We start from the raw sequence: 17,000 nt of genomic DNA on the forward strand, positions 1-17,000 counted from the left end.
AGTCCCTGGAAGGTGCTCTAAGGTCTCCCTGGAGCCTTCTCTTCTCCAAGCTGAACAACCCAACTCATCTCTCTCAGCCTGTCTTCACAGGAGAGGTGCTCCAGCACTCTGATCATCTTCATGACTCTTCTCTGGATTCACTCCAACAGGTCCACATCTTTCCTGTGCTGGGACCCCAGAGCTGGACACAGCACCGCAGGTGGGGTCACACCGGAGCAGTGCTGAGGGGCAGAATCCCCTGCCTCGCCCTGCTGCCCACGCTGCTTTGGATGATTGGCTTTCAGGGATGTAAGGGCATATTGCCAGGACATGTTGAGCTTCTTGTCAAACAATATTCATCAACTTTTTGTTCTGATACATCAAAGGCATGTCTTACACAACTCAGATTTTGAGTATCTGTACACAGTGAGCATTTTTATTGCTACTTTATCTAACTCGCCAGCACATTAAACCATAAATTGTTGAACTTATCTCCCCTTCCAGGATAGAGTTTGTTTTTGTTTTTTCAAAAATCTAGTTTTCCTTTTATTACTATTAGTAGTTTAAAAAAAATAATCTATACTGAAAAGAGTGAAACAGTTATCCTTTTAGAGACAAGACTCTTAAATGTTCTTTATTATAAATTAGATGAGGTTTTTTCATCATGCCCATTCAATTTCAACAGGAGAGTGGCAAAGTTGTTTAAAACCTGTTAGGTTAAATAAATTTTGGTTTTTTTAACAGTTAAGCCAACAATTTCTTCCAGGAGCAAACAAATCCACAGAACCTGACTTCCAGGAAATGTGCACAGCCAGCATATTCCATGAGTGGAACACCCTCACACGCTTCTCTGAGGTCTACAAAGGACCGGGTTCATCCTGTGATCACCAGCACAGCTGTCTTGTCTGCACAACTGTTTGCTGTTATGAAAAAAGCAGAATTTTCTGTATCTTTGGCACCTTTATGCTTTTACAAATATGACCAAAACTAGCTCTAGGGTTCAAAGCTTCCTTAGGAAAGAGACCAGCAGAAACACAAGGGTGTGCTGTGGATAACATCCTTCCTCCTTTAAAAACCAGGCAAAACACAGTCAGGATTTCACTTGACTAATCCATGAGGTTTTACAGTTATCTCCCCTGACAGAAATTATGTCTGTTAAAAGGCAAACCTGAAAAAGATACACTTAAGAAAAACAAACTTTCCCTGACTCTTATCTTTTTCACATCTTGTCATCTGTTTTTGTGGGAAGTTTCTATTAACATATGTTCACAATATGAATTTCAAAAGTCACATATTAAATTCAATCCATTATATTTTGAAATGGAGATTCTCATATATCACTTTTTTACCCTTTTTTGCCCTCAGATTGCCTCATTCTGCCAGCATAAAGCAGCTCAAATTTAAATCCACAATGAATTTGAAAATCACACTATTTGTTGCTTTAAAATCTCATTAAACAAGCAGTTCTAAAATTTACGAGTATTTTTCTAAACAGAGACACTACAGATTCAGTGTCTCCTCTTCTGCAAAATATTCAAGGAAACACCACAAAATTATATGAAGCTGGAAGAAACTGCCATAGTTTATTTGCCACAGATTTCCTCAATCAATGCTTTAATGAATTGTGATTATTTGAGCTGCACATGCTTTACAAAGAAAACCCACACTCCATAACACATTCATGCAAAAATCTAATTGTGGATGTTTATATAAACTAAATATAATGTACATTATAAATTACTACTCAGATCCCAGTGTTAGTTCAAAAACTGAATTATTGCACCAGCTTTTACATCAATGTTTGTAAGAATAAATTCATATAGGTATGTCAAAAGAATGATTCATTTTACTGGCAAAAACTGACTTATTTCTCCAAGATGGGTCTCAATAAAATTTCAGAAAATATGACAATGGAAAATCTGCTGTTGGATGCTGGTTCTTTGGCATCATTTGGATAAAGAATTTTCCTCAAGGTTAGCTCAGAAAGAGCCTGTCAGTGACTGCAGCCATCACAACATAAAAGCAAACATTATGAAGACCATATTTCATCTGCAGATAAGAGCAGAATGAAACAGTAAAGCATTACAATTTGGGGCATTCACATTTTTCTCATTCTTAAATGAGGTTCCCAACATCAGAGAAACCTACCTTTTTTCCCCTGTTGATATTTTTTTTAACTGGAGCTTTTTAAACTGAAGCACATCTGGGGGGCCACCCTACCATTCAACAGGGCGTGTCAGAAAAGGCGTGGAATTTCATTTGATTTTGTCAAATTCCTTTATGAAACAAAGTCACCAATGATACACATATATAATAAACACACACACTTTTTTTTTTTTTTTTTTTTTTTTTTTTTTTTTTTTTTTTTTTTTTTGTCTTGTCCTCTAGTAGAGGTACCTGTCCTCAGGGATACAATTTGTTAAATGCTGTGCCCATGCTGTGGTAACACAGAGACATGGCTGGAAGGAGACTGTACTGGACAATCATGCCCATTACCTAGAGTAAGCAAACTTAATTCTCAGCAAGGAACACCACACTTCTGATAAGCAAATCTTCTTATATTTTCCAGAAACTCATCAGACTTATTTGCTGTGAAGCCTTTCACTAAGGAAGATCTGAAAAGAAAGAGAAATTAAAAGGTGGTTTTTCCTTTCCTACGTGTTCCTCTTGGGCTCGGGCAGGCAGCTCAATGCTTAGTTGAATCTACTTAGATTTAAGAGACATAAAACATGGCTTCAGATCTGGGTGGTCTGTGTAATGTCCAAGAATATATGAATTGGCTCACCTTCAAAATAATATTTTGCTTCTTTCTTTTCCTCAAACAATAAATTACATCCACTTTTCCAATAAAATCACAGGGTAGTGTCTGACAACACTGTTCCTCCACATCTACTGCTGGGTGTGTATCACTGACATCCACCTGCCTCTTCAATTTAAAATAGCAGGATCACTGCAGTAAAATTATTATTACAACTGGATGAGCAGATATAAAGTCAGAAGGCGCTGTTTTTATACAGTTTCATAAACAGAGCAAAAGTCTTTTGTTCATCATGCCCTAAGGGGGGGAAAAAAAAGGCAGCTCTCCATCTGTAAAATTAGCTATGTGCAAGGTGTAGCCAGAACTCTGCTGAAGCCAGTAAAAAATCTGACAAGAAAGAAAAGAGCTGTGAAACTGCGTCGTTCCCTAAATTGCTGAAGAAATCTATGTTTCAAACTACTACCTTCTGTAAGACATTTTCTGTCATAAAATCATATTTTCAATAATATGAAGATCTGTATAGTGCTTCAATCTTCTTTGCAGCACCTCAGGCTTATTTAACGCTACATGAGTTCCTAAGCGTAATCCAAAATTAACATTCCATCCAATCCAATCTTGTAAAGTCATACCAAACCTCTGATTATGTGTCTTATAAATACACTGGTTTGAATTTTTATTTTATATTTCATAGTTCCCAATTATAACTGATTTTTACACAAGAAACAATTCTGAAGTCCTAGTAAGCATTAAGAAAATATTACTGGTATTTCAAAAGTAAATCTGCTAAATAGAATATTTAATTTTCCCAGACCAAAACCCACATGATGTCACCTTTAACTAAGTATCCATATTAAATCATTAAAATCCCATGCTGCCTGACCACCACCAGCCAAACATTGCATTTAAAAAAACACTATCATAGACATATCGTTTAAAAAAATAGTATTTGGGGGAAGAATGGGGAATTTACCTAAAATCCAGTATTTTCTACAAGTATGTCAACAACACTTAAATTCACTTGCGCTGCATCTCTCCACTGGCATTCACTTACAGGTTAATTTCACCCTAAGCTTTCCAAGCAGCTTTGAAACCCAAACAACTTAAATTTAAATGAACCAGAACAGTGCCTGCTCTGAGATCTCTCACCACACACATCAGCAATAGTACTGCTGGGTATTCACCAAACACGCCACTGCCAGAGACCACAGCAGGACATATGCTGTTCATGAGGGACTCCAGTTGAGCCCAAGAGAGGACTCTGTGGATGCTGTGAGCTCCACTCAGATCATCACTGACAACGCTCACTTCTTCAATACTGAGGAACTTCCCATCCCTGAAAGGGATAGGGTAGCCCTGCAGGAATGCTTCCAAATGGCTTCCTCTGTATTTCCTCAACCTACCACAGTCAGGCTTTAAATAAGTTAACCATGTTTTCTCCTAATTGCCTCAAAGATAGAAAAGGAAACTCCTTCTCTTCCACTCCCCAAAGAAGGATTCAGAACCCTCACACCATGGACTACTTAGGAACCAGCTCAGTCACATCTGAATAGATGCTGCATCAAACTGCAGATGCTTCACATACGTCCTAAGCTCATGACCAACCATACACCCAACTATTATCAGACTGGTTTACACATGCCAGGGCCTCATATGAAGACTATTTCTGTTTCCTGTGGCTACAGCAGATCTGTGGGGGTTAATCTGCACCTTCACTAGACACACTTCACACTGCAAGTGCCATACCCTGCCATTCAGAAGTCACCACTTGAGCATCTTCCTCCAAGGAACAGGGCAAATGCCTGTTTTTTAGCAGAACTGAAACACATAACCTTAACAGAACTGCAGTTCTGTTGTCCCCCTGCCCGCAACTACACAAGCTGTCATTTTTCCATCTTACAAGACTTTGCAGAGACATGAACTAGAACTATGGAGCTATGTCCTTGGCTTCTGGGGAAGGAAGGCAAGCCAGTACAGAAGGCCTGTGGCACAGACAGAGCTCTAACAGGCACCCCCGCCACACAGTCCCACCTTGCAAGTACAGAGCAAGGGCTCACAAGCAGTGGCCTCCCAGAAGACCACAGATCCATGAGGGATTTTTTTGCAAGTACCTTCTGCCACTTAGACTTCAACTCAATGAAGGAATCAGACCTCCTGTAGGGGAGGAAGATGGAGGTGGGGGAAGATCAGCCACCCATAATTTGCACTCTGCTGCCAGGTCTCCAGCTGGGTTAAGCATTTTGTGACAGACCTGAAATCCTGATCAAGTCCTTGATTGATGTTTTGGCATGCTTCATCAGTGCTTCTCAGCAGGACTAGGTGAATCATTGATCTGTTCCAGTACAATAATTTCTACGTATGCTCATAACCTTGGAAGAATCTGTGTAACATTTGAACATGCATTTAGCTTGCTCAGTGCTCAGCTTCAAATGCTGAACTGTATTTAAGCTGTGCACTTACATTGCTGCTGCTTATGTCTGCACGTTTAAAAAACAAAAGATTATAGAAAAAATACAAACATTTTAGAAAATAAAAGTCTTTTAGAAAAAAAATACAAACATCGCTTAGATCTTAATTTGGGCCTGAATTTAAACATTTTGTGAGGTAAACAGTTCATAAATTAACTGTAGCAGACAATGTTACTCTTATAAAATCCTTGACCACAGAAAAGCTTGATTTAATTACTGAATAAAATAAATGTAGCAAGAGAGACAGCTATTCCTTGAGCACTCTTCCTGAATTCTGTCTCAACCCCACTCATACAGGTCAGACACAGACAGAAAGTCATACACAAATGAAAGTAGCTACAACTGCCAATGCTCAGAGAGCTTGAAAAACTCTCCACCCTTGCACAGTCAGGAGCCCACTGACATCACTTTTTAAAACAAACACAAAAAAGAAAAAAATTATAATGATCTAAAGAAATTTCCTGTTATTCTGCTCAAGAGAAAACCCCCATCCCGTGTCCTCCACATATGGTGGAGACTATCAGCATTTTCCAGGCTCAGGACTCAGGGCATATTTTCTTAATGAGCATTACAGACAGATTTCCAAAGCTGTAACTTGTGAGGCCTTTGGAGCACCAAGAGCTCCAGGATCCTTGGGGGTCCCTGACCTCCTCTTCACAGGTGGGTGCCACAAGGCTGAGGACCAGAGCAGCTCTGCTTCCCACCTGGCACCTCACTGGCTCTGAAAAGACTGAGTTTGCAGCCCTACCTCCCCTTTGGTTTTCCTCAATTTAGACTCAATTTGATCCTTACAGCTCCATTTCATGTCTAATGCCCCACCCTGAGCAACTCTGGCAGTTAGTATAAAGGAGAGACAATTACCTGGTTCCAGAAATACTGTACACAATGCAAACAATTCTTTCCTCTATATATCCAAGAATGCCTGAGGTTTTATAAGGTGTTACTTAGGAAATATTCATTACACAATTATGCAAAGAAAACAATGAATATTTTGTTTTACTGACTCTTACTCAAGCTGGGGGGCACAAATGTATTCACCATCAATCACCAACTTACTTAACTGTGAAAACAAAGAAACTTCTTCCAGTTTGTTAAATACCCACATCAGAAACCATCTGAGATTATATTAGATTAAGTATCCAATTCCCAAGTGTTACATTTAAAACACCAGGCAAAATAATTCAGGCAATATTCCCCTTCAATATATATTTCAATCAATAAATCTAAAAAAGTGCTTATCTATTATTCTAACAACAGCAAAGAATACTTCAACTAAAAAGAAAATTAAAATAATTATTTCTCTTCTCATGCCTTTTTTTTTTTCAGTTGCTAGCATACTCAATATCAAAATAGTTCTTAAAAATCAGGAAATGTCATTGCAGAACTACAACATCTGGTGTTAAAAAAAAAAGGAATTTACTATTTGTTGGGGAAGATGAATCAGGGAAACCTTATAAATATGATTGCTTAGCAAAAGATTCTGAAAATATGAAACCTATAATCGAAATAGAAATGGAAGCTTACTGTGAGTTGTAGGATACCAAGTCTTAGTTACTATATAACCTGAAAACAATAGCCTAGCCAGCTGAAGAAGAATCCCTTTTGATGGAACGATACCTTTCTGCTAGCTAAGGAACCAAAGGTAAATGTAGCAAAACAGAAAAGTCTAAAGAGTAGTTTTTAGAGTTTAAAATATAACATAGTATGGTAATGTTGTAGTTCTTATAGGCTATATGTAGATTCTATAGGATTTTGTGTCTTGTATTGGTTGGTCACTGTAAATTAGAATATTCATCACAAAAGGAGATATAATGCATTGTAAGAAGGACCTCGCTCTCTTACCCCTGATCTCTCTGATCCCGGCTCTCTCTTACCTCTTTTCTTCAATCTCTTACCTCTTATCCTGGCTCCTCTCTACTCCCTGCTCTTTTGCTCTTTTAGTCTTGCCACCTTGCTCCCTCGCTCCTTTCTCTCTTAACTTTTACCCCCTTGTTCTTTCTCCCACTCTCTCTGGGACATCCCTTCAGCCGAGGCTGGTGGCTGAAGGCAAGGTCCTCTCTACCCATGACCCTTGCAATAAAACCACGTATTCTAGAATATCTCAGGACGGCAGAATTCCTTCTCCCTGCCGTCCTCGGAATCAAGCCACAACTATTAATTCTTAAAACCCTAAATGAATCTTATGTGGCAATGGCTTCTGAAGCGCCAATGCAATGGGACTTCAGACGTAGCTTATTAAACTTTCTTTTTCTTTCACCTGTCTATATCTTTTAAGTTGCAATTTTCACACAGCATGAAATAAATCACACGAAAATTGCAACTTTAAAAGGACACTTGAGTGTACATTTTAAAATAATGGTACTTGACAACTCTTAGGTAAAGAGATTTCTGGAAAACCTTTGTTAATATAAAAATGCAGATGAGGTCATCTACCTCCTACCTACCAAAATATCTAAAACAAGATATCTGCACCAAATTAGATCTGACATAAGATGAAAAGAGCAAAGCACAGGAGAAGGGATGCTAAGCAGAACCGAAAAGGTGTTGGGTTCTTGAGATGAATGTCAAGTATGCCAGGTAATCATTTCCATCTAAGGGGAAAGAAAAAGGCTATTACTGAGCAGATGGCTACCAAAAGAGAAATTCTCCAAAAGCTCACTCTACACGGTGGCAGAGTAAGACCTATTTGTAAATAGCAACCTGAGGTTTACCAGCAGTCCAGTGGCACACAGTATGCCAAGGAGCACTTGTGGAAGTGAGAAATTATTCTACATTGCACACACCTTAAAGTCCTTCAGATCTGACTTGATTTTATCTCTACATTATCAGACACTTTCTGAAATGCTGATGCGTGTGTGGGATTTTCCTTCATTCCCTGCTTTTGCAAGTAAAATAAAACGACAGAAAAATCACAAGCCTAGCAGACCATCTCATTTGGGGAAAGGAAACCTCCAGGACTGGTCTAATGGGCATAGGTTAGGATATCCTGGACACAATTAAGGGTTAAACATCTCCAGTTTCCTGAAAAGAAAACCCCCTCTAAATAGATGACTTCTTTATGTGTTATCTATAGAACAGAGAAGAAAAGATTGGAAAAAACAAGACCGTGAACTTAAATATTTGCAAATCTCATTTTGGTGCTCTGACAATTTAAAGCACCAGATCTTCCCTAACATGGAATCTTGAGTTATTTCAAGTAATAGAGGGCTTCTGAATATATACATATATATATATATTCACATCTAGACAAAATATAGTACAGTATATAGACAAAATATAGTACAGTATATAGACAAAATATAGTATAGTATAGTATAGTATAGTATAGTATAGTATAGTATAGTATAGTATAGTATAGTATATATATTCTTTGTTCAAAGTCAAAGAATAGTTTCAGCTGAAGTTGTACTTTAGGAGGAATAGAGAGGTACCAATTAGAGGGCAAATAACAGAAATGCACATTTTAAATTTAATTAAGCGGAAGGCAGCCAACCAAATAGTTCCTAGATGCTAAAACATACCATCATAGTTTTGGTTGTTTCCCAAAACCTTGTTTACTTCATATTAAATTAATATAATATAAATTAAAGCCTTAAAATGCATTTGCAGGTCCAAAGCCAGAGGACTTACTTAAAATTAGAACTGAAATGGAACTGAAAGTGTAGGCATCTCCATCTTTGAGTACATTAATGAGATTAAGAATACTCAAAAGAAAATTGACTTTAAATTCATTTTCTCTTTCCTGAGAAGCGCTGCATTTTTCCTTAATGCCTCTCACTGAAACTTAGATAGCAGCTTGTCAACAGATACATGTGAACACAAATGTGCGTATCAGTCACAGTGTTATCTATAATTCTGAGTACCAGGTGGCATGCTCAACATTCTATTAATTGCTGCTATGCTACCTGATTGCAAGGGCACTTTCAAGAGGGATATGCATGGAATTATGCCTAAAATTACTCTTTAAAATTTTTAAATTGAATAGTAGCTGTGTGTGAATCAAATGTGCCTGAAGTAAGGATGTGCTGAGAGGCTGAGAGTGGAACAAAGAACCACCAGACTGCCTTGGTAAATCATAATAACTCCTGGTTAAGTCACTCTATGCTCCCCAAAGACAACTGACAGCAGATGACAGTGAACCTACTGTAAATGATCACATCTTCAATTTCAGCTTATCAAACATATAATTCAAGCAAATGTTCCTTATACTGCCAAAGAGAAAAGCATGAATATTGGTTAAGATACCCAAATAACTTATTCCTGCGCTTTTCCGTTATATTCATCACTTCTTAAAACACACTCAAGCACCTTATAACACACAATAAAGCATTTAGATAGTGGTCTAGAGCAATCAGTGGTTTTAGATTTTAATCAATGTGATTTACATTGTATTTCTAATGTGACTCTTTAGACTAGAACTGCTTGGGTGGGTTGTGCTGATACAACTCAAACGAACACTGCCCTGTCACCTACTCACAGCACACTCAGTACAGTGAAAAGGTTCACACTCTTATCAGAAGCCACAAATAAAGCTCCAAACCTCAAACTATTTGAAAGCTTTGTTTTCAGTGTAAGGCTTACCCTGTTTGTCCCTGTGAGAAGAGGTGTATCAGCAAGAAATTATCAGTAACCTGTCAGTCCTTATTACAGAGTGACAACAGAGGATAGGTTAAATTCCGATTTCATTAAGTCAGCTTTGGAAGATGACACACACTCAAAACCTATCAGTGCTACCTTTCAGCTGGGTCTAACATTTAACTTTTCAAAAGGACAGGGACAAATCAAATCATTTTCTTGTCTTATTAACTTAGCTCTCCAAATTAGAAGAATGAACTCAAAGCAGAATTCCAGAAAGAAGCTTTTCTATTTATTTATAAATTCTGGTTTCACATATTTTATGACTTCGGTTTTTCCTCATGTGCTATAGGCAGTTATCTTTTCAGTTAATTCTTCATGCAGCAATAAAGAAAAGAATATTCTAAACCAGGAAATGAACAATTGGAAAAACCTTAAGCTTTTTGGTATTTCTATCACACAATTGATGAGATTTCAAGATAACAAAAGCCTTCTACAGCAGCTGCTAAATAAAGAACTGTGCTACAACCATGCGCTTTTTTCTTTTTTCAGGAGACCTTGCACTCCTGGAAGAAACGCATACAAGCATGTATAGAGACCCAACCTACAACAGCTACCACACATCTTTACATTTCATGAAGTCATAAAGGTGTTCCAGCTACTCCTCAACACATCATCTTCCTCTCTACAGCTGATCTTTGTTGCTTTGGTGAAATATTTATTTTGCCAGTAGTCCTTCCTCAAAAATTCTACCACTAAATATAATCTACTGGTTTTTGGCACCTAGAAGATACAAAACATAGTATTTCAAATAGATTCTCTTTTAGGAGTGATGGTTCATGCCTTATGCAGGAACAATTCCTGCAGGGAACAGAAATCATTATTTTTTTAAAAATCCAATATAAACATCAAAGTTTCCGTGTTAGTTCGACACCAGCCATTTAGCTTCCATGTATGAATGCCAGCCCACTTGAGTTCTCCTGCACTTAGAATCAACATGCACTCTCAGAGAAAGTGTCATAATCACACTTGAACTTAGACCACAAGTTATATAGAATAATCACATCAAATTACAGAAGAAATTTCAAATAGTTGCTTCTCCATCAAAAACAAGGGCTGCAGCTCTACCCTTCATGTCAACCCTGGATATCAAATCACCCCTCACTATTTGGTGAGTATTAATATTAGAAAGTTTCTCAAATATAGTTATTTCTAACCCATGTCTAGACCCTGCAATCTCAGACTAGTATTTCTTTTGCTTTTTACCCAAAAGAGAGTTCTTTATTCTCATTACGGAATTACTGCACACATGAGAGACTATTATCAGCTCAGCCTCTTCCTAGAGTAAGTGAAATATTTCAAGTAATTCCAAGTTTCTCAAACAATATGGTCTATAAATGTCTGATAACTCCCATTCTGCTCTGGCTCTGCACGATGTGTCCATGCATAGATGAATTTTGTTATTGCAACTGACATTATTGACACTAAGGAGAGATCAGTGGTAACTTCATATGCTTTGTATGCTGTACTCTTATTTATATCATCATAAAACCAGAGAATGGTTTGGGCTGGAAGGGACTTTAATGACCATCTAGTTCCAGCCACACTGCCATGGGAAGGGACAGCTTCAATTAGACCAGGCTGCTCAAAGTCCCATCCAGCCTGGCCTGGAACACTTCCAGGAATGGAAGTACACTAGATCTCACTGTCTACATCATTGATGAAGACCATTAAAAGAGCTGTGTCCCAAGAGAGAGCCGTGAGGGACACCACTCATCACCAGCCTCCACCTGGACACAGAGCCATTGACTACAGCTCTGGCTGTGTCCATCCAGCCATCAGCCACATACACCAAATTACAACTGCTGTTTTCCACATCTCGGTACATTGACTCATGTTCAGGTTGCCATCTAATTCCTACGCACTGCTATGAAGAGCTATGAGCCACTAAGAGGTTCCAAATTCTCCATCTGTACAGTTAATTCTTTCTTCTAAAGTGCAGAACCTTCCATCAATTTGCATTGTAATTATTGGGAGTTTTTTCCAATTTGCCAAATTTCTCTGAATGACACATTCATTAAATCTGTGGAAAAAGCCAGACACCTTGGAAAACAGGTTTGGTTTCACTGTTCAACAATTTTAATAATAATCAGGATAATTACTTAGAGCTTGATATTAAATCTGTGCATGGAACAAATGATCCCTTCCATTCTGATGGTAAATTCAGTACTCAGGTTTTTCAGCCAGTTTTAAGTAGGAGGGATTTTTTCTACAGTGCACTTTTTGGCCTTTCCTATGAGAATGTCACATGAGAGTCTGTCTAAAGATTTACTGAAGATATATGATATCCTCTATTACTTCTGAATCAACGAAGCCTCTAATCTTCACAGAGGGAAGCCAGTTTGACTTGACACAATTCATTCTTCATCAATAACTGTGCACACTGTTATTCACCTCCTTGTTTCTTCTAAGTGTCTTCAAAGAGTGTATGTGAGGAATCATGCCAAAAAATTTTTGACATTTGCATGATCCTGGGCTAAACACTACTGTAATGTCTCATTGAAAAAATTAAATATGTGTTCATTCAAATTCATAGAGATAAAAACCTCTGGCATATCAGAAAATTACTATTTAAAACACCTAAGATATCCTACCTAATTTACAAAAAAGACTTAAATCTAAAATGCACTAAAACTTACTCCTTCGAGGAAATTCTCAGATATGACTGTTCTAACTTAATTTTTTTTAGGGTTTTCCTCACTTCCTATCTACTTATACAATTATCTTATTTACACCATAAAGTGAAATCCAAGTTTCTTTACAAGTCAATTACAATGAACCATAGTTTCACCTGATGATGAGAACCATGGTCTGATATTAATGTAAGAGTAGAGTCAGAATCTGAACTACAGTTTATTATTATATTAATCAGATCTGGTTAGTTCATGGTAAGGTTTATTTAGGCAAAAAATGTAATAAATAATAAATAAAAAAATAGTGAGAAACCTTTCCTCACTATGGTTTCTAGTCAATGTATCAAACATATGAAAGAGAATAAAGAATGTCTCATTCTTTAGAGTATTTGAAATGGCCCATAAAGTCTCTGTTTCACAGAAGAAACTGGTTTTTTTCATAGCAGTTTCTTTTTCTGTGAAATTGAGACTTTATGAACTGAAGCATGTCTGTGAAAATCATCTATGACATAACTTATACTCTTCCAACCAAATAAGCAGATGGTAGAATGAAGAGCTATGTAAATCAATGTTTATAAAGTAGCAGACATTTGACAGGCTTCAAATTATGTCCAGGGTACACTGATAGATGCCATTATCCATTACTGTCCTTTCTCTGACATTTTATCTAAGGGCCAAAAGCCAAAAGAAAGACCACAAGCATCTAACCACAAAGTAGTTCTTATTTTCCTATTCTAGTCAGCAATTAGCTCACAGGAACAGAATTTCAAGTATTTCCAATGCCTGTAGTTAAAAATATGCCTTTTTCTAAAATGAAATACAAATGTCATGCTAAAAGCCATTTTTGGGACCGCAGTCTTTGGACTACAAATATATATTCAATTTGCACAGTAGTTACACATAAAATATTTGACAATGTGCAACTCTTACATAAAGAGAAAGACTATTTATTTTAAAAATACATACCAAAACATGTAGACTCTAATGTAATGTAATTACCGTCTGCTCTTCATGAAATGGAGATTTTCTGCCCTGTCTGCTATCAAATCAGAAACATGTGATGAGTGTGAGTTACCAGTTCAGGACTTGTATTTCATGACCATGCTGGTGTCTGCAACCGCTCAGTTTCGCCATAAAGGATTATAGCAATCAAACAGGCACAGGTAACATTCAAATGACAAGCAGGGATTTTTGAACTCTAAATCCATCTTCCAAAAATTATAGTTCATTTCTTGGTGTGACTCTCCTTTCATAGGTGGATTTTGTTAATACATAGATGGTTCTTAAATTTTTTCTAACTGTTCCTCAAAGGGATCTCTCTTTAATGTCAGGAAAATATTTTTCTTTTCTAATTTAAACAAGCAACTACACAGATCCTCAGCTCAGCAAAACTAGGTAACTCTTTATAAGAGAGCAGCAGCAGCAAACCTAGGAAGAACTGGCAGGCAACAAACAGGCAAAAGAAATTAGCCAAGGAGCTGGGACAGCAAAGAAAACAAGAGGAATAAAGAGTACAGAATATCTTGATGATAACTTCCTTCTCCAAGTGACCGAGGAGCCAACAAGGACAGGAGCTATGCTGCACTCTGCTCACCAAGATGGGGCTGGTGGGGAATGTGAAGCTCAAGGGCAACCTCGGCTGCTTTGACCATGAAGTAGTGGGGTTCAAGATCTTTACGGCAGCAAAGAGGACACACAGGAAGCTCAATACCCTTTAGAAGAGCAGACTTTGGCCTCTTCAGGGATCTGTTTGGTATAATACCATGGGACAAAACCCTGGAGAGAAGAAGGGCTCAAGAAACCTGGTTGATACTCAAGGATCGTATCCTTCAAGTTCAGGAGTGATGCACCCCAAAGAAGATGTTCAGCAAAAACACCTGGAGGCCTGCATGAATGAACAAGGGGCTCCTAGGCAAACTCAAACAAACAAACAAAAGCCTACAGAGGATGGCAGCAAGGACAGGTAGCCTGGAAGAAATGCAGAGAGAATGCCTGAGCAGCCAGGGATGAGGTTAGGAAAGATAAAACCCTGAGAGATTTAAATCTGGCCAGGGACATCAGGGGCAACAAGAAAAGGTTCTGTAGGTACACTGGTGATAAAAAGAAAGCAAGGGAAAATGTGGGCCCTCTCTAAAAGGAAATGAGAGACATGGTTACGTGAGATTTGGAGAAAAATGAGGTACTCAGTGACCTTTTTGCCTTAGTCTTCACCATCAAGTGCTCCAGCAACACCAACTGAGTTGCACAAGGAAAAGTCAGGGACTGGGAAATGGAAAAGACATCTGATATAGGAAAAGATCAAGTTTGAGACCATCTTTAGAACCTGAAGGTGCACGAATCCATAGAACCTGAGCAGATGCATCCACTGATCCTGAGGGAACTGACAGATTAAGTGGCTATGCCACTTTCCATCCTATCTGAGCAGTTGTGGCAGGCCAGTGAATTTCTCAGTGCCTGGAAAGGGGGAAAAAAATCCCACTTTTAAAAAAGAAAAAAAGGAAGACTCAGGGAACACAGGCCAGCCTCATCTCGCCTCTGTGCCTGGCAAGATCATGGAGGAGATGCTCCAGGAAACTATGCCAAGGCACAAGGAAAAGAAGAAGGTGATTGCTGACAGCCAACAAGGCTTTACTAAGGGTAAATTGTGCCTGATAAATTTGGTGGCCTTCTAAAACAGGTTTACAGTGGTGGTGGATGAAGTAAGAGCAAGTGATGTCACCTGCCTGGACTGGTACAAAGCATTCAACACCATCCTACATAATATCCTTGTCTCTTGCCTCTTTACATGGTTCTACATAGATGTTTATATACCACTTCCTACCTAATTCTCTGGCAGTAATTCTATACCATGCCCCACTTTTTAAATTATGTCCTGTAACAGGAATGCAGGAGAGATAGCCTTGTGATTTAAGAACTAGACTGGAACTCTGTAGCTCGAAGGTACACAAATTTTGTCTCTGACCTTCAGCAGGGTACTTACATCTTCTCCTTTAGTACTCTGTTTGTAAAATGTAAAGTGCCTCAAATGTATGTGGAATTAGCTGCCAAATCTTTACTATACAGTACACACATAAGAAAAATCATACAGAAAAATAACTTTAAATAAGGAAGAAAAAAGCCTAGTTGCTTGTAGTGTTGGCAAAATACACAGATAAAATACATCTAACAGCTTTGAAATCCTGCAAAAATACAAGCCAATCCCTACATCATGTGAATGGATCTTTTTAGCAGTGGGATTAAAGCGACCAGAAATCTTGTCTGCACTATACTTCCACTCACAGAGCTTGATACTTTAATGCCAGGATCAAAGACAGAAATCGAATCTGTGAACCTCAATTGCTTTTTCATCATCTGACTTGTAATATCAGCCTTGTTCTGGCCAGTGCCTGGGAGCTACAGGGGTGATGTGAGAGAGTGCCAGCGATCACATCCCCACAGAAGGCATTCCAGGGCAGCTGGGACGCCAAGGTCCCCAGCAGCCACAAGCAGTTTATTCTCAAAGCCTGAGAACCAGAAGCTATTTCCTTTCTTTAATTTTGCATTTAAGGATGACAGGAAGATGATAAACAGCCAAAGCCCAGACACATCAATATGCTGGCAGTACAAAAGCCCTTTGTGATTGACTGACAAAACCTAAAGAAGGGGAGGAGACTCTCTTTTTCTTCCATTGGGGATGGCTCTGGACAGAGACGCCTGAAATTTTAGCCCTCAAAAGCTTCTCCTGTTACCACCAGATCACCTTGCAGGTAAACACTTTCCTGGTTCATTGAGTCACTGTTACGTATCTGAAAAAGAATCTCCACTGAAAAGTGATAATGGTGGAAAAATACTCCCTATTGTACAGCCATAATTCTTGTACTGCTTGTCTGCAGGCAACGCATTTCCTCTCTTGAGGAGGCTGTGCAACTGGATCCAGCTACATGTAAAGCAATCTGTTAAAACAAGGACAAGATTTACTGTTGGAAAGAAAAAGTTAAAACACATTCCAGGAACCTAGGTACCATATGGCTAAAAGTGACTAAACATGGTAAATAAAATTTAATCTCTTCACATTACATTCAAAAGTTTGTATTTGGCTATATAAGAGTAAACTTACTGATTTAGCAAATGCAATGAACTATCTGTAATAACTTGCATTCCATTTTAACTCCTAAGGAAATAAATTATTTCTGTAAGCTATTTAGTTACATTTTTAATAGTGTATGCAGAGTACTAAAAAACCCCATTTCACTTATTTCCTAGCATGTAATTTGGCATGTGTACCATGATGCTTTTATCAATGTTTTTTCCTTTCTTCTCCTGTAGCTGTAAAATCATTGGTACTACTTAATCCACAGGAAGCAATTAAGCAAGACTTCTGAATTTATTGTAAAAGGGGTTTTGTTTCTTTTTAAAAGCAGCGAAGTTCAACAAAAGAGAAGTCACATGCTTTAAAGATGCTTTAAAGAATCTTCTTGACTTTTGACATGTGTATTACCATTGAACAGATTTATCAGCATATCTCAATTTGAAAAAAACTACAACCACAAA

At 38.1% G+C, this 17,000-nt stretch overlaps 1 protein-coding gene across 4 annotated transcripts in view; it reads right to left on the bottom strand.

Moving 5' to 3' along the window:
- Nucleotides 1-273: 273 nt before the first annotated feature.
- LOC136285031 (transmembrane protein 135-like) overlaps nt 274-17,000 on the bottom strand; it is a 112,307-nt gene continuing 95,580 nt past the window's right edge. Inside the window, exons 5-6 of one of the 4 annotated variants that reach the window (XR_010719348.1) lie at nt 2,765-2,929; nt 274-2,594 (exon numbers count right to left, since the gene is read on the bottom strand). Coding sequence is in view for 2 of the 4 variants with exons in the window: in XM_066175660.1 (XP_066031757.1) it covers nt 2,498-2,594 (97 nt within the window). In the remaining 2 variants the exon portion in view is untranslated. Of the gene's footprint in view, nt 2,930-13,434; nt 13,510-17,000 lie in introns of those variants that run through there. The other 3 variants (XR_010719347.1, XM_066175660.1, XM_066175661.1) reach the window with 3 other exon arrangements.

This window comes from Chamaea fasciata, unplaced genomic scaffold (assembly GCF_029207755.1).
Source record: "Chamaea fasciata isolate MVZ Bird 193981 ecotype frontalis unplaced genomic scaffold, bChaFas1.0.hap1 SCAF_2, whole genome shotgun sequence".
In the NCBI taxonomy this organism is placed as follows: domain Eukaryota; kingdom Metazoa; phylum Chordata; class Aves; order Passeriformes; family Sylviidae; genus Chamaea; species Chamaea fasciata.